This window comes from Nuphar pumila, chromosome 4 (assembly GCF_984573655.1).
Source record: "Nuphar pumila chromosome 4, dmNupPumi1.hap1.1, whole genome shotgun sequence".
NCBI classification, from domain to species: Eukaryota; Viridiplantae; Streptophyta; class Magnoliopsida; order Nymphaeales; family Nymphaeaceae; genus Nuphar; species Nuphar pumila.
This window is the reverse complement of record NC_143252.1, coordinates 95,725,633-95,746,954: the sequence shown is the minus strand read 5'-3', so window position 1 is coordinate 95,746,954 and position 21,322 is coordinate 95,725,633. Positions and strand designations below refer to the sequence as shown.

Here is a 21,322-nt window from a genome sequence, read left to right as displayed (position 1 = left end):
AAACACACAAAATTTCCAAAGAAGGGGGAAACTCCACTAAAGTGAGAGAAATCCCAACAAAGAAGAATAATAGATTTGTTAAAAAACCTTATGATAAAGTAAGATTGTACTATGGCATAAATCTATAAAATTAAACATTTATTGAGGAAAAATTCAAAAAGCTCTTAAGTTTTATAAAAAAACATGACTTAATTCAACCGGAATTATATATATATATATATAAAACTTTCTTAATTAAATGTTGCTCATATAAAAAGGACACATTAGGTAAGTGAATCAAAACTTATTAAGGAATTTTTCATATATGCCAAGCATTTTTCGAAAAAACTACATCTCACAAACATTTTAATCTTAACATACCTTTGTTTATAGACTTACCACATATAAAAGGTATTCTCATAAACAAAGATAGGTTTAAAATATAAATTCAAGGCTCCAATGGTCATAAATCTTTACCGACCCATTAAGTTTTGAGCAATCATATATCTAATTTTTCGCCAAACAAGTTATCATTTTAAAACTTTTCAAAGAAAAACATACGAAAAAGTATGTATATGAAAAATATTCAATAAAGTATCAAGTAACTCAAATTTTTATAAAAAAACATAATGACAAAGAGTACACATAAAAAAAGAACATATTAAATTCTTCATACAATACTTAAAGAAATAGAATGCATACCGAATAACTTTTAGAAAAGAAAGAGAAATGAATACTTCACCATTTTTCTTTAAAACTTTCTTGAATACCACGCTTCCCGATGCACCAAAGAGCAACTCGATCTCAACCTTGCTCTGATACCATGTTAGAAAGTGACTTTGAATATTTTAGGTTCGATAATGAACCCATACACATGCACATTAAGTGCGAATATACCCACTTAAGGGAACAACACAAGCACATCAAGTGCTAATACATAAACCCATAAAAGGGATAAATATGACTTAAAGTCATAAGTTGAATATTATTGAAGAAATAGGAAGAAGAGGGTAAAAACCCTATACAATGGAGCATAAGCTCCTCCAAGAAGTGAAGGATTTACAAGGGGAAAGCCCCTATTTATAATACAAGCAAGGAGCCACTTAGGGGGCTCCCAAAGGAGTCGTTGGGAGCCCCCAACGGTCACATTTGTGACCGTTGGGGGCTCCCCAACGACTCTTTGGGGAGCCTCCCTAGGTGGCGCAAACCACTAAAAAAGAGAAAAAGAAAAAAGAAAAATAAAAGTAAAAATTACAAACATATTCCAAATGAAATATGCGTAAAACTGTGAAATGACTAAACTACCCCTATGCCTATAAATAGAAAAATATATATTTTATATATATAATTAGGATAATACATATGCATATATACCATATATGAATATGTATTATCTTATATATATATAAAATATATATAAGATTACATAAGTTGAATGATACATTTTAACAAAATTATATGCCTTTAGAAATGTAACCTTTTTAGAAAATGTTAGTGGTTTTGAAAAATGTGAACCTCATGAAGAAAATGTAGATTATTCTTTCTTATTCGACTTGTTGTCTAGAAATGATGATAGTTTTAGTGATGATGAAATTACATATAATGATCTTAGTGATAATGAAGCAGAAGAAAACAACAATTCTTCTCAATCTATCGATCATTATATTGAAGAAAGAGTGTCTAGTGATCCTATCACTTATACACATAGAGATAAAAGCATTTTTAGAAGTGCAATTGAAAAATATTGAGATGGACTGTCACTATGTAAGAGAAGAATATCTGAAGAGAGTTATAGATCTTCCTTATGTAACATTAGAATATCAATTGACGAACTTCTTCACCAAGGCGCTCTGTTCACCTAGATTCAACTTTCTCCTTGGCAAACTTTCGGTCATTGCAACCTAAGTTTGAGGGGGGGGGGGGTGTTAAAATGTATCTCATATATATATATATATATATTCCTTTCTTAAATACCCACTAGGGGTAAAATGGTCATTTTACTCTTTCACGCATATTTAAAATGTGCATTTTTTTTCTTCTTCTTTTCCTCTTTTTCTTTTTTTCTTTTTTCTTTTTGTACTTTTAGGATTGGAGGGTCCACCATATAGGCGTTGGACCCTCCAACGGTCATAAATGTGACCGTTGGAGGGGCTCCAACGACTATATGGAGCCCCTCCTTGGGTCTCCTTTTTCCTATAAATAATGGGGTATTCTCCCTTATAAAATAATCTTTTTTGTTAGCGGTTCTCTCGTTTCATCAATAAAGAGATTCATTATTTTTTCATGCCTTTGTGCATGTATGCTCCTTTGTGAGTGTTCATTTTGCCTTTGTGCACATATTGATCCATTGTGAATCTAGTGCCTTTGTGCACATAGCAATAGTGTTGAGGATATTTTTAGAGGACTCTAGTCTAGCGACTCTTATTCTAGCAGTTGGACTAGAGTCCAACAGTTAGATTCTAGTCAAGTTCTAACTAGAACTTGACTAGATAAAAGTATCTAGTTCAACGTGAACTAGATATAAAAATAAAGAGAAAAATAAAAATAAAATAAAGAACAATAGAAAAAATATATATATTAATAATATAATATTATTATCTATGTATGTTACATTTGTTACATTTTAACAAACAATAGCCATTAAGGGGCAACAACACAAACACTAAGTGTATATAAAACATTAAGGAACTAAATAGAAAAACACAAAATGTAAAAAATATTAATCTTTATTGAGCATAATGCTTAAGAGAGCATTGACAAAGGAGGAGGAACAAAGCCCCTTTGTATACACTCCCAATGATCATATTTATGACCGTTGAAGAGCCTTCAATGACTTTATGGTCAAAAGATCATAGAGCCCTTATTTAAAAGGGCTAATTACAAAAAAGGAAAATAAAAAAGGGAAAAACGGTTCCAAATGAACAATCTCTATTACATGAGTAAAATAGCAAAAATACCCCTAGAGGATATTTACCTATTACATTATTATAAATAATATAGGCATATATATGTATATATGTATAATATAAAACAAATATATATGTATGACAATACATATATATACATGCACATCTTAACACTCTCCCTCAAACTTACGGTGTGATATGCCAAAAGCTTGAAAATACAACAAAGAATCAATGGGAATGATTTAAGTCTTCAAATTCCTTTATTCGTGATCATCCCCAAACACATGCATCAAGTATCTCCGTCTTCATGACATGATGCATCAAAGATATACTTTCTCAATCCATCACATCTTTAAAAGCATGTAGAGAGAACAAACCAAAAGATTCCAACTACACAAGGAAAATGTCTTGCTCAATAGTTATAAAGTTTTAAAACCAATATATTTTAAAACAAGAATAGAATTTTCAAACAAAGTTGTAATAATTTTTAGAAACATTAGATAATCATTAAGAAAGACGAGAAGAGTATTCCTCAAGGATGATTTTTTATAAAATCGAACCATTATAATAAAATCAACATATTTTTCAAGAAAACATAACATTGACCATAAAAAAAATTGATCATTAAAGGACATAATATTCATTAAGAAGAGATAAACAATTATGCATAAATAATATCCTAAGCATTTCAATCATGCGTATAATAAAAAAAGAGGTCTCAAAAAAGAGCTAATTAACTTCATGCATATAATAATGTGAACAAGATAATCAATATGAAACACACATATATATCCAACATGCAATTAAATCATATTTAATGCACATAAAACGATAGTAAAAATAACTATTTTTATCAATAAAATGCGCATAAAATGCATGATTTTAATATAAAGAATCAAATAGCCTTCAATTACGAATAAAAGTGTCCACCAATATTAAGTGGACAACACAAGTTTTTCTTAAGGAATACACTCTCAACACCCACAAAGGGGCACACGCAAGAAAGCTCATAATATAAAGAATAAGATTTTATTAAACATCATAAGTATGCAAAAAGTGTTTGAAATTTTTATCCATAAACATCTTCCATACAAGGAAAAATAAGTAGTAAAAGATTAGAAATTTCAATGAAAGATTTAAAAAAAAATCACATAACAAAGAAAATTATATTTTCAAATCAACACTAATTTGCAAAAAATACGAAGAGATTTAAATTCTCACAAATATCAAGAAGTGATATTTTGCAAATTTCAACAATAGTTTGACCCACACAAGCAATCACCTCATAGGCTTCCAAACCTCAAACATCAAATGTATCAGCGATTAGAATAAGAGCATAATCATCATGCCATTAAACGGCCAAAGACACACACGAACGTGTGTATAAACATATCTTGTCTATATATAATTACACTTAAAAAAAGTGTATCAACGATTAGAACAAGAGCATAATGCCAACGATGGGCTAAAATCACATACGAAGGTGTGAATAAACATCCATTGTTTACATATAATGACACTAAAAAGTCAAGTGTATCAATGACTAATCAAGAGTATAATGCCAACAATAGGCTAAACACACACACGAAGGTGTGAATAAACATCTTTTGTCTACGTATAATGACACTTAGATAAGAGGCATAATAAGAGGAAACACAAGGTAAGAGAGCTTGTAATGAAAACACAACAATGTTATCAATAAAAATATCAATTTTAACCATCTTTCGAAACACCATGGTTTAAAAAATAGATAGCCATCACAAAGTTACAAATATCCCTAATAATAATGGTCATATAACAAATGAGTGATACAATACACTCAGATCCAGAGATCAAATAACTGTCAGTTACAACCAAAATCATAAGTTGATGATCTAAACTGACATAAAACGTGGTGCACACAATTCATCCAAACATCTTTGAATAAAAAATAACAAGGCCAAGAGAAATGACACATCATATAAAATTCTGTGATGGACATAACAAATGTCATAAGAATGCAATAAATGCTCATGGAAACCATTTTCCAAACAAGTGAGTTCAAATATAAGAACCGATTTGAAAAAACAAAGTTTCAAATCAAATTCAATAACGGTAGATGAAAAACTTGGACTGAATATAGTGCAATCATATGTACATGCAATCATAAGCATCGTTAATATAAGCAAGCTATATAGAGAGCTAAATATAGATTACAAGTCTACTATGAGACAATCAATGCCATTAAAGAGAACCAAGCCATATATAGAGATTCTCAAATAACTATATAAAAAACCAAGTGCATAGACAAGTACAATTAATCATGGATTCTCATAAAGAGATCAAAAGAACTTATGTATATGTAATAATCCAAATAACTTAAAGCCATATATCTTATACAAAAAACATGCATAGGAACAAATTTAAGCATATATGCAAGTGATAGATTTAAGGCATTAAGAACACAATATAAAAATTTATATTTTATAAATAACAAGTATGCAATGAATTAAGAACTCCGCATGTGTATAACTGGTTAGTTATACACTGCCGGTCCCAAGCCCGGATAAAGGAGGAGGGTTGCGGTAGGCCAGTGACAGGTAGCATAAAAACTTAGTCACACCCTATGAATATGAACCAATATGAGAATTTCGTTGGGGCATTCCCTACTGAGCGACGCGCTGTACTCTATAGGCCCGGAGGCAGTGATAAATGGGCAAGGGTTGCTAAGTCGTCGCTTTCGTCGCCCAGAAGCGACGCATCACACCGGCGCCCGGGTGTGGTGTCAAATAGGCAAGGATTCCCTCACTTTGTTGGATGGGTGAGGGTAAAGAAGATAGTTCAAGACCATAGAATTAGGTTAGCCACTTGGAACATAGGGTCTTTAACTGGTAAGTTGGTAGAGTTAGTAGATGTTATGTGTAGGAGAAAGATGGATATTTTATGTCTACAAGAGACCAAATGGGTAGGTGATAAAGCAAAAGTGATAGAACCATGGGGATATAAGATTTGGTATACAGGAATAAATAGGAATAAGAATGGAGTAGGGATTGTTATTAGTCATGAGTTTATAGATATTGTAGTTGAGGTCCGTAGGAAGGGTGATAGGATTTTACTTATTAAATTAGTATTAGGTACGAATATTATTAATATTATTAGTGTTTATGCAGCTCAAGTAGGTTTAGATGATTCCATTAAGCGTCAATTTTGGGAAGATTTAGATGTAGTACAAGGGATATCTTATGGAGAAAAGCTTTTCATCGGCGGTGACCTTAATGAACATGTAGGCATTAGTAGGGATGGATTTGAGAGTATCCATGGAGGCTATGGTATAGGAGAAAGAAACGGAAGTGGAGAAAGGATTTTAGATTTTGGTTTGTCCTATGATATGATCTTAGCGAACACTTGGTTTAGGAAGAGAGAGTCTCACCTAGTAACATTTAAAAGTGGGGTTAATACGAGTCAGATAGATTTTTTCCTACTTAGAAATAGAGATAGGGGTTGTTGCATCGATTATAAGGTTATACCTGGAGAAAGTGTAGCTACACAACATAGAGTCTTAATTTTAGATCTTAGAATTAGAAAATGCCGCAAAAGAGATAGACATAGGATAGATCCTAGAATTAAGTGGTAGACATTGAGAGGAGCTAAACAAGGAATGTTTGGTAGAGCAGGTAGTTAAGAAAGCTGATTGGTGTTTCGAGGAGGATTCAGAATCAATGCGTAATAAGATAGCGGGTGGCATGAGAAAGGTGGCTAAGGAGGTATTAGGTGAGTCTAAAGGCGGTGCACCGCTAGGTAAGGATACATCATGGTGGAACGAGGATGTCAAATTAGTTATTAAGGTTAAAAGAGAGTGTTATAGAAATTTAAGAGTCGTGATAATGAGAATTTGGAGAAGTATATGATAGCAAAGAAGGAAACTAAAAAAATAGTTCGAAACACGAGAGATAAGGTATATAAGGAGGTTTATGACAAGTTGGATACCAAAGAGGGCGAGAAGGATATTTATAGGCTTGCAAAGATGAGAGATATGAAATCGAGGGATCTGGGTATGGTTAAATGTATCAAAGATGAAACACAAAGGGTTTTAGTCAAAGATGAGGAGATTAAGGAAAGATGAAAAGATTATTTTGATAAGCTATTTAATGAAAGTCATGCTCAGGATCTTGGAGACTTCTCCATTTTTTTTTCATGAGATGAATCGTGACTTCATGTGCAAGATTCAAAAGAAAGAAATTGCCGAGGCTTTGAAGAAAATGAAATCAAGAAGGGCAGTTAGCTCGGATGGTATACCTATCGAGGTTTGAAAATGCTTGGGTGAGAAAGGTTTAGAATGATTGACAAATCTTTTTAACAAGATTTGACGGACAAATAAGATGCCTAATGAGTGTAGGAAGAGTACTTTGGTGCCTCTATATAAGAATAAGGGTGATATACAAGATTGCACAAACTATCGTGGTATAAAACTCATGAGTCATACTATGAAACTTTGGGAGAGGGTGATTGAGTATAGGTTGAGGAAGGTTGTCATGATATCGGAGAATCAATTTGGTTTTATTCCTGGAAGATCAACTATGAAAGCTATACATCTTCTTAGACAACTTATTGAGAGATATAGAGAGAGGAAGAAAGATTTGCATATGATTTTTATTGATTTGGAGAAGGCATACGATAGAGTACCTAGGGATGTTCTCTAGTGGACAATGATGAATAAAGGTGTTTCTCTCAAGTACATTAGTATAATTAAAGATATGTACGAAGGAGTAGTAACCAATGTCCGCACTTGTGGAGGGGTGACAACCAATTTTCCTATAACGGTTGAGTTACATCAAGGATCTACATTAAGCCCTTTCCTATTTGCTATAGTGATGGATGAGCTTACGAGATCAATTCAAGAAAATGTGTCGTGGTGTATGTTGTTTGCTGATGATATTGTTTTGATTGATGAGTCTAGAGCTGGGGTTAATGCTAAGTTAGAATTATGGAGACAGATATTGGAAGCAAGATGTTTTAAGTTGAGTAAGAGTAAGACAAAATATATGAATGTATGTTTAGTAAGCAACAAAGTAGTGATAGGAGTATAGTGAAGCTTGGTGAGTAATAAATACCGGTGGATGACTGTTTCAAATATTTGGGATCTATCATTCAAAAGTCTGGAGAAATTGATGGAGATGTAAATCATAGGATAAAGGTTGGGTGGATGAAATGAAAAAGTGCAACTGGAGTGTTGTGTGATTGTAGAATGCCATTACGGTTGAAAGAAAAGTTTTATAGGACGACAATTAGGTCCGCTTTACTATATGGTACGGAATGTTGGGCTGCCAAGAGACATCATATTCAAAAAATGAGTGTAGCTGAGATGCGCATGCTTAGATGGATGTGTGAAAATACAATAAAAGATAAGATTCAAAACGAGGAGATACGTAAGAAGGTAGGCATTGCATCCATTGAAAATAAGATGAGAGAGAATCGTTTACGGTGGTTTGGACATATTCGGCGAAGGCCTAATGATGCTCGAGTTAGAAGGATGGAGAAATGAGAAAATATATTAGTTAAAAGAGGTCGGGGTAGGCCTAAGAAGACTTGGATGAAGATGATAGGAAATGATATGAATGCTTTGAACCTCACCGAGGACATGGCATTGGATAGAAATGATTGGAGGAGAAGGATTCATGTGGAAGACCCAGAATGATTTTTTTTTTGGTTCATATCGCCAACCCCAATTGTTTTGGGATGAAGGCATAATTATTGTTGTTGTTGTTGTATGCAATGAATTAAGAACACACATGTCTACCAAAGATCTAAGTGGACAAACACGTCAATCGATAATAGACAAGTACTAAAGTGAACCATGAGAGAAACACATATAACTCCCATAAAAGCACAGAATTTTCTCATGATTCTCAACTTAATATTTTATTAAAAACTAAGTGTACAACATAATATTTAAATCACATGCAAAGCATGTAAAATAATGCTTTGAGACTAATAACATAATCATAAGTACCACAAAAAGAATAAACAATATAAACACCTAATATCATAACTATTGTCCCACAAAAGATCCATAAAAGACATTTGTTAAAGTAAATGACTTCTCATAAGAAATTATGCTCAATACCTTATGTACGAACAAATAATCTTATTGACCATGTAAGGCAATCATAAGTACATAAGGATCAAATATCACTAAAAATGATTTTATGAGCTAGATCATAATTTTTAACACTTCATATGCTACTTTTAATATACCAATAGTAAAGAGAAATATTAAACACAAGTTCAAGCAAAATTTTATAAAATTATACTTGTGAAATACACACATCATTATTTTGAAATATCTCAAATTATTATAAAATATATAACAATTATCAAAAAAGAATAAAACCAAGTTCAACAATACGAACATGATTTGACATTTATAATTATGACTTGTTCAAATAAAGCATCTAAATGCCAACAATACATGCTTAAGCATACATGATTATATACATATATATCAAATAAAGCAAGTTTTGAAAGATTAAGATTCAAACATGATTTCAAAACATACATATATCTAATTTCTAAAAAATAAACAAATAAGTCTTATAAGATATTTAATAAAAAATAAGTTCAACGATGATTAAAAAATCATTTAAAGAGATTCTTTTTAATAATAATAGCAATATATATATATATATATTTAACAATAAAAAAAATAAGTATTTTCTCATGCATAATGCATGGAATAGATAACACAAGAAATACTTAAAGATATAAGATACATACCGAGTCTATATTTTCCTTAAATCAAAGCCACACAGCAATCACAAATACTTCACGAAACACGAACTCGAACTAAAGAATTTCAAGACCCCAAAATGGCAAAATGCCAAGAAAAATAATCTAGCTCTGATACCATGTAATGAAATAACATAAAATACAAAAACAATGCTACTAAGGGCTTATAAGATCGCAAAACACAATGTGCACAAAAGTGCATAAACACAAATCAATGCCATAGAGGGCTTACAAGATCGCAACACAATGTGCACAAGAACAAGTTCACTATAGGACAAAACAATAGCCATCAAGGGACAACAACACAAACACTAAGTACATATAAAACATTAAAGAACTAAATAGAAAAACAAAAAATGTAAAAAAAATTCATCTTTATTGAGCATAAATGCTTAAGAGAAGCATTAACAAATGAGGGAAAACAAAGTCCCTTTGTATACACATTACAAGGGCGAGAGACTAAATGAGAGCTCCCAACAATCATATTTATGACCGTTGGAGAGCCTCCACTGACTCTATGGTCAAAAGACCATAGAGCCCTTGCTTAAAAGGGCAAATTACAAAAAAGAAAAAAATTATTCCTAATGAATAGTCCCTATTACATGAGTAAAATGATGAAAATACTTCTAAAGGATATTTACCTATTAAATTATTATAAATAATATATATACATATACATATATATGAATATATATATCTATATATATATATATATATATATATATATATATATATATATATATATATATATATATATATATGACAATACATACATATATATACATGTACATCTTAATAAAAACCTCGCTATAAAATGCACTCAAGAACACTAAAACATATCTAGAACTACCCATCACTCTCACAAACCTCACATATGCACACACCCACTTATTTATAGAGGGGAGAAGAGAGTAAAAGGAGAAGAGAGAGCCCCTTCTAGTTGTTGGAGAGGGTTGTTGGACTGCCTTCTCCAACGACTAGAAGTCAACCAATGTTGACTAGTCATTTATCACTTTAATCATTCATGAAAATCATGCACACATAGAGACATTAATTTTCAACATTATCAATATTATGAAGAAGTAACTCACAAAGATATTTAAATAGCAAACCATTTTTACACAGCAAAAGATAAGAAATGATTTCAATTACTCAATAAAAGATTTAAGAAAAATCAAATACACAGATCAATTTCATTTTAGAAACAATGTTAGCAATACACCTAAAAAAAACACTTATGGACCAAATCTAAGAGATAACACATGCTTAGAAAACAAGTGTAAAAAAAAAGGGATCCCAATGAGGATCTACACAAATACAATTGGAGTGAACAAGAACCAATTTACCAAAAAAGAATACAAAGTAAGAATAATCTCAAGAGCAACTAGATACCTACAATAGCTACTATGGGTGTATATAATACAACACATGAGATTTTACTAATAAAATGCTTAGAAACACATTAATTAAACTTGTGCAAATTATGCAAAACAATTAATCATAGAATAACTCATGCAACTAAGGCATATACAATGCAAAATGCATGAAAATTCAACAACCATTTCTCATAAAAGAGCAAATGAGTTTAAAAAAATTACGAAGTGATTTTAAAAATCTCATAAATCATAATGAATGGATTTTGCAAATTAAAACACTAGTTTGACCACCATAATTAATCACCTCCGAGGCCTTTAAACTTCAAACATCAAGTATATCAGTGACTAGAACAAGAGCTTAATCATCATGCCACTAAAGGGCTAAGGACACACACGAAGGTGTGTATAAACATCTCTTGTCTACATATAATGACACTTAAAACAAGTATATCAACGACTAGAACAAGAGCATAATGCCAACAATGGGCTAATATCACACATGAAGGTATGAATAAACATCTCTTGTCTACATATAATGACACTAAAAAATTAAGTGTATCAGTGACTAGATCAAGAGTATAATGCCAACGATGAGCTAAAATCACACACGAAATATCTCTTGTGTACATATAATGACGCTAAAATATCAAGTATATCAACAATTAGATCAAGAGTATAATGCCAACAATGCGCTAAAAACACAGACGAAGGTGTGAATACAGTTCTCTTGTTTTCATATAATGACACTTAGATAAGAGGCATAATAGGAGAAAACACAAAAGGTAAGAGAGCTTGTAATGAAAACACACTAATGTTATCAATAAAATTGTCAATTTTAACCATCTTTTGAAACACCATGGTTTCAAAAATAGATAGCTATCACAGTTAAATGGAGTTACAATAATCCATAATAACAATGGTCATATAATAAATGAGTGATACAACACACTCAAATTTAGAAATCAAACAACTGTTAGTTAGAGCCAAACCATAAGTTGACAATCTAAACTGACATAAAATGGGGTGCACACAACTGACCCCAACATCTCTGAATAAAAAATAATAAGGCCAAAGGCCAAGAGAAATGATACATCATATAGAATTCTGTGATGAACACAACAAATGCCATAAAAAGACAATAAATACTCATGAAAATCAATTTTCAAATAGGTGAGTTCATAAAAGGAACTGATTTGAAAAGACAATTTCGAATAAAAAATCCAATAAAGAAGATGAAATCTTACAATGAATGTAGTGCAGTTATATGCCTAACAATATATCCCATGACAATTTTTACAATCTTTAATAAGCAAACAAGAATCCTACTTAATATAAGCAATTCTTCAAAAATGAATTCATAAATCCACCAATCAAGGAATAAGTGCACTAAAGCACATCACATACAAATGATCTAATAACTCTCAAAGAAAAGACAAGAACAATATATATGATCTAAAAAATATGTCTTTTAGATTTAAATCATAAGTCTACTATGGGACAACAATGACATGTAACATTAAGGAAATAACACATATAGAGATTGTTAAGGAACTATTTATAAACCCAAAAGCATACATACTTATCACTAATCATGAATACTCAAAGCAATAATATAATCTAATAACTTATAGCCACATAGTCTATACAAAAGCTATGAATTTTAATACTACATACTAAATATCACTCACAATACATCAAATATTAACCTTCTGAGGGGCACAAGCACAAGAACCTACTAAGGGGCAAAATGCAATCCACAAGAAAAAAAACAAGTTAATATTATGACATACAAAATGCATTCAAGTATACGTGAACAAAACATCCAATGCAAGAGTCATTTGTAATACGAATGACAGAGAAATGAACACAAGTCATATATAAAAATATCCAAGATCATTCTCAAGCATAATCATTCTAGGATGTTTTTCAAAGAATTAATTTAGCACAATAAGAGCAATCTCTTAAAGTCAGTCATTGAAGCTACATGGGACATGAGTATGTTGATATGAGAGCATACAAGATATCCATGGCATTACCAAAGAATTAAAATTATGATGACTCAAGAAATACATTATACTAGAATCTAAATTTCTCAAGGAACACATTTTTAACATAAATTTCACATAATATACCTAATAATCATGCTTTGACACATGCTTAAGGGCACCAATGATAATTACGATAAAACAAAATACATACAACAAAAATTAGTATTTTGCAAACAACATGAAAAACATATAAGCATAGTATTTAAGATTTTAAAGAAAACCAAATATACTTTTCATGATGACATTTTCAAAAAATATACATATTCATAATCAAAACATATATTTCATGTAAACATGCTTACACAAAAACATATATCAAAAGTCAATAAATTTTCACAAGTTCTAATTTTAATTAACTTGAAAACATATTCATTTTTAACATATTAATAAATATCTACTATATTTCAAACACAATTTTTTAATATATACCATAACTATTTAAAGTAGAGAATAAAAAAAAATACATACCGGAATATGAGAGTCTCGAGTCCCCAAGCCGTTAATCAATTCAAATCTTTCTTTCGAAGCACAAACTCGAACAAGATACCAAGACCAAGATACCTTGCTCTGATACCATGTCATGAAATGCCGCGGAACCCAAGACATTCCAAATTGTAATCAAAATGCCAAATCAAAATACATTTGAATACTAACAAGATACAAACTAATACAAGTTTTGTGAATAAATAATTTCATTCATAATGAACAATGAAATATATAAAAACCTCATTACAAAATGCACTCTGCCTCGTTCAAACTTGCCAGTGGTCAAATTCTAGTGAACTTGAGTAAGGCTTGACTCAAGCCAATCCAAGTGCATTTATAACCTTGGTACATTTCTTAGAGGGCGGAAGTCGAATCCATAGTTGGCAAACCTGGTGAGTCGACTCGGGAATCACCCGAGTCGACCTGGATCGGACCCCAACTAGGTCACCGATTCAGGACTGCCCATCCACATGCCTCTTATGTGTTTTTTTCATGTATTTTGTGATTTTAATGCATAATTCCCATAAAAGAATACTTGTTATAAAGAATTATGTTTTTAAATCATAAATATTAATAATTATGTATAGTTGAATACTTATATAGCTTAGTCATTGATGTCATGTGCTAAATTTAGTGATTATACAATATGAATTTTGATTTTTTCCATATCTTAACGCCAGAAAATGCATAGTCCTAACTCGTCCGAGTTTCTGAGTCGACCCGCTGACTCGTGAGTCAAAGGTTGAGCGATCCGATTCCGAGTCATGAGTTTACCAACTATGGTTGAACCCATTGCCTCTAGCACGGAGGCCGATCATCCTACCCCTTCAGGTAGGGCCTTTTTTTTCCTTTATGCAAAAAAGGGCATCTATATATGTATATAACAAGCTTAATCAGGTTTATCAAGCTTAATCGAACTCACTTACACTCTCGAACGAGCTTGGGCCAGGGTTAAACGATCTGACTCTGGGTTACCCAACTCATTCTGCAGGCCTTATAGTTTATTTGCTATGTCTGTGCTTGTCTCCTGAACTTGCATAACCTTTGCTAGATCTGCCTTTATAACCTTGCTTATAGAATGTTTAAAAAACAAAATACCTGCATGCTACACATGTTTTCCTCCACAAGGGAGACAATCTACCTGGCTGGCACCCGAAGCTCCATCACTGTAAGGTGTTCTCTGCTGAAAGGCTCATTTTTATTAAAAGGATCCAAAGTTTCAATTCTCAAAGGCACCTGCTTGAATCTATTAGTCAATTTCTTCTTCAACCTGAAAACCTCTTTCATGCAACTTACTGACCTAGACTGACAGGTTCATGGAATCTTATCTCAAGATTACCAATTTCTAAACTTGTGAGCAATTAAGAGGAATCTTGTAAAGACTTCCCCAAACTTATCTACACAAGTTTCTTGTTTATTCCTCCCTGTACTGTTGAAAACTCAAAATCATGACCTGCACAACCCTATCTTCTAAAAAAGATGCACGACTTTTCAAATGAAGCTACATGTGGCAACACTTTGAAAATTATTCAAACAGACATGCATGCTTCTGTCAAAAGAAGGGGAGGCCATCAGGGGCGGAACCAGAAAATTTATATAGGAGGGGCCAGTTATATATATATATATATATGAACAAATAACATAGAAAAACTATAGGCATTAGTATGCTAATAAAAAAAGGAAAAACCTAAAACATTAACCTTAATTTGGTCTAGTTAAGGCTTGGCATAGGCTCATTTAAATAAATGGGTGGATCCTGAGCTAAGAATAATTAATTAGGCTCATCTACTTTCTGAGCCAAGCCCAGGCTCTAAGCAAATGTCATGACCAGATATGATTTGGATTCAGATTAAGGACTGGACATATTTTATCCATGTCCATTTGGGTTAATGGACTTTGGTATATTCTCTAGAAACTAACAAGGTATTTTAGCAGGCTTTATCTCAAAAATGCCATCTAAGATGATTATAAAATACCATTCACATCATTCTTGTAAACATTAACCAAAGCATTGAGCAGTTTGCATGACTAACAGCCACACACATAAAAAGCAAAACATAAAAACTTACGTTGGCTTTATTGAATCAAAGAGTTCCAAAATTATATCTTAAACATAGCTTTCTTGGAGGGGCAAAATGAAGGTTCATAGCATATCTTAAACATTTGCACCTCAAAGCCACCTAATTTTAGGAATCCAGTTTTAGGAAACGAAGAAACAAAAAAGGAAAATGATATAGGCAACTTAACCCATCTCTTTTCTTTCTCAAAATATCATATTTAAAGGAGGGGCCACACCCACATACCTTACTTATATGGGTTCTTTTTTTTTTAATTCATGGGGGTGCCAGGGTCCTTGCTTGCCATGCCCCCCCCCCCCCCCCCCCCCCCCACACACACACACACGGTTCTGCCCCTGGAAGCCATCTCTCAAGGGTGATGTTGTCAGCGGGTAGATTGTCATTTTTCTTTCAGGATCATATTACAATGATCAAATGAAAAACCTCAAGTTAATTGGAAATGCATGTGACACACACACACACACACACACACACATATATATATATATATATATATATATATAGTGCCTTCTGCTATAGAATATTCATACCAAATCATTTTGAGTTTGTAGAAGCAGATACTAAGATGAATGAAGAATATAAAACTGTTGTCCATGAGGGTGAGCTGACTCCAGAAACCCATCCTCACATTGCAGGCTGCAACTCACCTACGTGAAGCTGGAATCGCTAGTAACTGCCAGTCAGCCATACGTCATTGTGTTGAGACAAATTTTTTCCTAATAAATTATGCTGCAAGAATATTTGTGCATTTTAATTTTTCAGTCATGTGCTTTTCCTTTTCTTTCCTCTTTCTTCTTTTCTTTATTTTGAACTATGTCGTGGACTGTGGTATTGCATGTCAGTTGATGTTAATAACAATTTTTTCCTGGTTAATTTGTGTATATTATTTAGTGAAGGTGACATCCTTTACCTACCACTCTAAGTTACATGGAGTCTTGCTTATTTAATTTTTCCCAGATTTAGGCTACTCTATTCGTCATTCTCGACTGACAATATATTCTATGTGCAGGCACCAAATTACCCAGACACTGGACGTTGTTGGGATATCGTTGATAAATATAAAGTGACAATATTCTATACAGCTCCAACTTTGGTGCGATCCCTTATGCGAGAGGGTGATGAGGCAAGAGACTATTTAGTGTATTTTCTCTAGTTTTCTATGTAGTATTATTAAAATATCCTTCAAAGATGCTCTAAATTGTATGTCATGGAATTATGTGTATGAACAAAATCTTTGGCATGTACTTATGTAGTTCTGAAAGTAGTGGTATTATGGTCAGAATTTTGTTATTTACCAAAGCAACAAAAAAGTGTGCTAGTTACAGAGGCTAAGCAATTGAAAAAATATATAATTCATCTTTACAACAAAAATGTACTGGGTTCATGTATGGCACTTCATTTAATTCCTTTTTCCCTATAGGTGTCCTCTCTGGGTGTTTTTGTCAATATGCTTCTTCTGCTATCCTTCTGTTACATCTGTTGGTTTTCCAAATCAAACTTATTCTAAATAATGCCTATGATTTGGATCATAGGTACATTGATCTGTTTCTTTGAATATCCTCTCATGTGTTTTGTTCCTTGATGCCTGAATAGATGATACAAAGAGTTGAGTTGCTTAGAACCCTACTATAGTAGCTGATTATGAAAATTCACTGGTATAACAAACTCCTGATCATCTTTATATGCAGTTTGTGACTCGTTATTCTCGCAAATCCTTGAGAGTTCTTGGAAGTGTTGGAGAGCCAATAAATCCAAGTGCATGGAGGTACTCTCTTATCATCTTTTCTCTTTTAAAATGTGCATGTCTAACAAGAAACATGTATGTTAACTGTTGTTAAAGATGACTATGCATTTTGACCTTTCAGATGGTTTTTCAATGTTGTTGGGGATGCACGGTGCCCAATATCAGATACATGGTGGCAAACAGAAACTGGTGGCTTTATGGTAACTAGTTATCTGATGATTACACGTGCTCACACACAACCGTAAACACTCATATATTTCCACTAGTTACAATTTATCAGGTTAAGAAATTGACATTTCAGAGAAACTGTAAAGGATAGCATTTCATGAAAAGAACTTGATTGTCATTTTGCTGTTTATCATGTTATGATTGCTAATTGCAAGAAACTCATTTAGAGATGTAGTTTTTTTATTCGTTATAAATTATTATTTTCTTTATAAATAACTGGAAATTTTCTCAACATAAAGTTTGACTCCCTCAACAATGTATATAAATATATACTTATGTATATGTATATGGCTCTATTAGCACATGCCACTTTTAGTAGACATTATCAATTTGGCTGTTTTTTTTTTGCCCCAAGAACTATAGAAATACCATGATGTTTTCATGCATTAGTTATTACCACCAAGGGTATTTCCACAAAATTAATAAATGCATCTTTTGCTCTTTATACAATCATTCCATAACAGGGTCAAATGGGATAGCTGATGGTTATTTTGCACCATCATAACTGAGGGTCTTTGGTTCAAATCCCACAGGGGTTAACCCCTAGCTTGCCTGTCAAATAAAAATTAATAATAATAATGCACATGATGGTGAGAATTAATCTATTATTGAGTTTTTAAAAATTGTTAGGGGAAAAAGGTTATGCTGAACTTCACTTCTATAACCCTTTGCAGACATTAACAGGTTTAGTAAATTTTCTTTGCTTAACAAATTTTGGAATAATTAGATAAAACCACTTTGTATGGATGGGTATAAAATGCCTAACAGCTCCGGAATGGTGAACAAACTGAACCTATTACTCACTGATCAAACAATTTTCATTAATGAAACATGTAAATCCATTGGAAAATAAAAAATGTGCATGTCTGATGAAATGTCATCATGTCTCTTTATGTTAACTTTCAGCACCAAGGATACTTTTACTAAATTTACAAAGAATTCACATTAGAAGATGCCTCACATTCTTAAAATATTGGTTTTAGTTTTAGAAAATCAATAATTACCCAGTGACATGACAGTAAATGTATGAAGTCACCGTGATACTTTTCAAACTGTGACAAGGAATTTTCAACATGGCATACTAATATATACACACACACACACACCACATATATTTGCTTATTTATTTATTTGTATTTTTAAAAGCAAAAATGAGTATCACAGTTTCTATTGCTGCTCTACAGATTTTGCCTCTGCCTGGTGCATGGCCACAAAAGCCAGGTTCTGCAACATTTCCATTTTTTGGTGTACAGGTATATATATGGATTTTTTTTCATAGAAAATGTGGTTAAAACTGTGTTTCTTGCCTAATTGTTTTGTTTTACTAAATGGTTGTTTGAGCAACGTTTCAGCCTGTCATAGTGGATGAGAAAGGGACAGAAATCGAAGGAGAATGCAGTGGTTATCTGTGCGTGAAGAACTCCTGGCCGGGTGCTTTCAGAACTCTATATGGTGATCATGAGAGATATGAAACAACTTACTTTAAGCCTTTCCAGGGCTATTATTTCACAGGCGATGGTTGTAGTAGGTAATCCCTTTTGGTTGATTGTTCATATTTTCAGGCACTTTTTCCTGTTATATTTGAATATCTTTGTTCATTGTGTCAGCATGCAATGCTGGACTGAAATTTCTTGCCTGCTGATTGGTGGACATGGATAATCTTAAGGCTGTGACTGATTTGTGTTATATGGCTTATTATAGGGACAAGGATGGTTATTACTGGCTGACTGGAAGGGTTGATGATGTCATTAACGTGAGGTAAAGTCTGGTACCTCTCATTCTTATCAGGATGTCGAATTCTGTTAATGCATACAAGTACAGAACTTTTGTGAAATCTCCGGCTGAATTTTGGTTTCTGGTATACAGTGGACATCGTATTGGCACGGCAGAATTAGAATCTGCTCTTGTTTCACATTCACAATGCGCCGAGGCTGCTGTGGTTGGAGTAGAACATGAAGTATTGCCAAAACGAAAATCAACACTAGTCATTGCTAAAGCTGTTTCATGGTTTGTCTACATTTATCTTATGTTTTGCTTTCTTCTAGGTCAAAGGCCAGGGCATCTATGCTTTTGTTACCTTAGTGGATGGTGTTTCATACAGCGAAGAGCTTCGGAGAAGCTTAATCATGACCGTTAGAAATCAGGTTTGGTCTCTGTATACCTGCTAGTCTCCCATTTCCTTCTTGACAATAGCCCCAGATGGGATTAGGACCCATGAAAACCAAGCGAGTTGATCCTTTACAGGTGCAGCCCAGTTGATCGACCGCACCTATCAACATTCATATGTTAAGATTTCTACTTTTAGTTATACATGATTAGCGTCATATATATAAATTATGATGATGATGAAAAAATGTTTTATTTAAGCTTGAACATTTTTCATGTTGATTCTCATTAAAATAGGATATTCTTGCCATTTTAATTACTATTATTTACTATTTTAGGTTTTTGATGTGGGTTTTACATTGATTTTTTTTATTTATTAGTATCATAATTTCACAACTAATTTCTCTTTTATGACAGCTAATTGTTGAATTATACAGTTTATAATCCATCATAAGAATTAGTTGGTTGTGATGCTTGATGTACTGGTTTGGTGAATGCAGATTGGAGCATTTGCCGCTCCAGATAGAATACACTGGGCTCCAGGTCTACCAAAGACACGAAGTGGGAAGATAATGAGAAGGGTGCTTAGGAAGATAGCGTCAAGGCAGTTGGAAGATCTTGGTGACACCAGCACACTTGCCGACCCTAGCATTGTAGAGCAGCTGATTGCACTGAACGACCTTTGAATCACCCTGATAGCTATATATTCACATTTTTATTGCCTCTGGTTGACTGGCTCCGAGGTAACCCTACGATCTGTTCAAAACAATTTTCTTTTCCAATAAGGTCGAGTCAGATGTGAGAATTTTGGGTATTTCATGTGTGTTGGCAAGTGAAAGATACAACGATCTTGTTTATAACTAATTTTTTATTCTACTAAGGAATCATACAACATATTCGTCGGGAAGCTAGCCTAAGGGCACATTTGAAAGAGAGAAAAACTCTCATAGGAAAAGAAGGTTTTGCTTATGAGAGATTTTGATAAGAGAAGTTTTTCAAAAGAAAGTTTTTTCGCTTGTTTGTGTAGCATGAGAAACCAGTTCCACATTTCACTTCCCACTTAGATTCAGTGGTAGTTGCCAAATACTGCACCAGTTCCCACACAGGTGCCTACTCGGACAACCTTCCCAATGCTCTTCCTGTGTTAATTTCAGTTTTTCAACTGTAATCCAAACAACTGCATTAGTGGAAGTGGTAAATCCTCAGCTGAACCATTCCACTTACCCAAACAACCATGTGGATTTGCTAAAACCACAAATTTTGGAGATTCCGTAACTGCATCCTTAGCTACCACCGACCGAAAGATTCCAAACAATGTGATTATAATGGTCACCGAATTTTCCAACACATAGTGACTGAAGGCAAGCACCTGTCAGAAGCTAGGAAGCGGCATCACAAGCGTTTAAACGTTTGGATATCATTGACAGTTAATTAAATAGGCTTCTTGAACTCTTCTATGCAAAAGTTTGGTTCAGGTGTTGGTTTAAGTTGTACACATTGCTCGTCGTTCTGCTGAAATGGTACCAAAATGGCTTATTTACTAATGCACAGGACATGTTCATTAATCTGCTTCATGAGATTGGAAACAACTACTACCGGTGAAAAT

General features: G+C 33.0%; 1 protein-coding gene across 1 annotated transcript in view; it reads left to right on the top strand.

Annotated features, from left to right (window-relative positions):
• ACS (acetyl-CoA synthetase) overlaps positions 1-20,623 on the top strand; it is a 56,501-nt gene extending 35,878 nt beyond the window's left edge. The window contains exons 10-18 of the mRNA XM_090003098.1: positions 16,648-16,761; positions 17,327-17,403; positions 17,504-17,582; positions 18,795-18,863; positions 18,963-19,138; positions 19,312-19,368; positions 19,477-19,567; positions 19,656-19,754; positions 20,217-20,623. Of these exons, the coding sequence (XP_089859224.1) occupies positions 16,648-16,761; positions 17,327-17,403; positions 17,504-17,582; positions 18,795-18,863; positions 18,963-19,138; positions 19,312-19,368; positions 19,477-19,567; positions 19,656-19,754; positions 20,217-20,402 (948 nt within the window). The 3' untranslated portion in view covers positions 20,403-20,623. The remainder of the gene's footprint in view (positions 1-16,647; positions 16,762-17,326; positions 17,404-17,503; positions 17,583-18,794; positions 18,864-18,962; positions 19,139-19,311; positions 19,369-19,476; positions 19,568-19,655; positions 19,755-20,216) is intronic.
• The last annotated feature ends 699 nt before the right edge of the window (positions 20,624-21,322 follow it).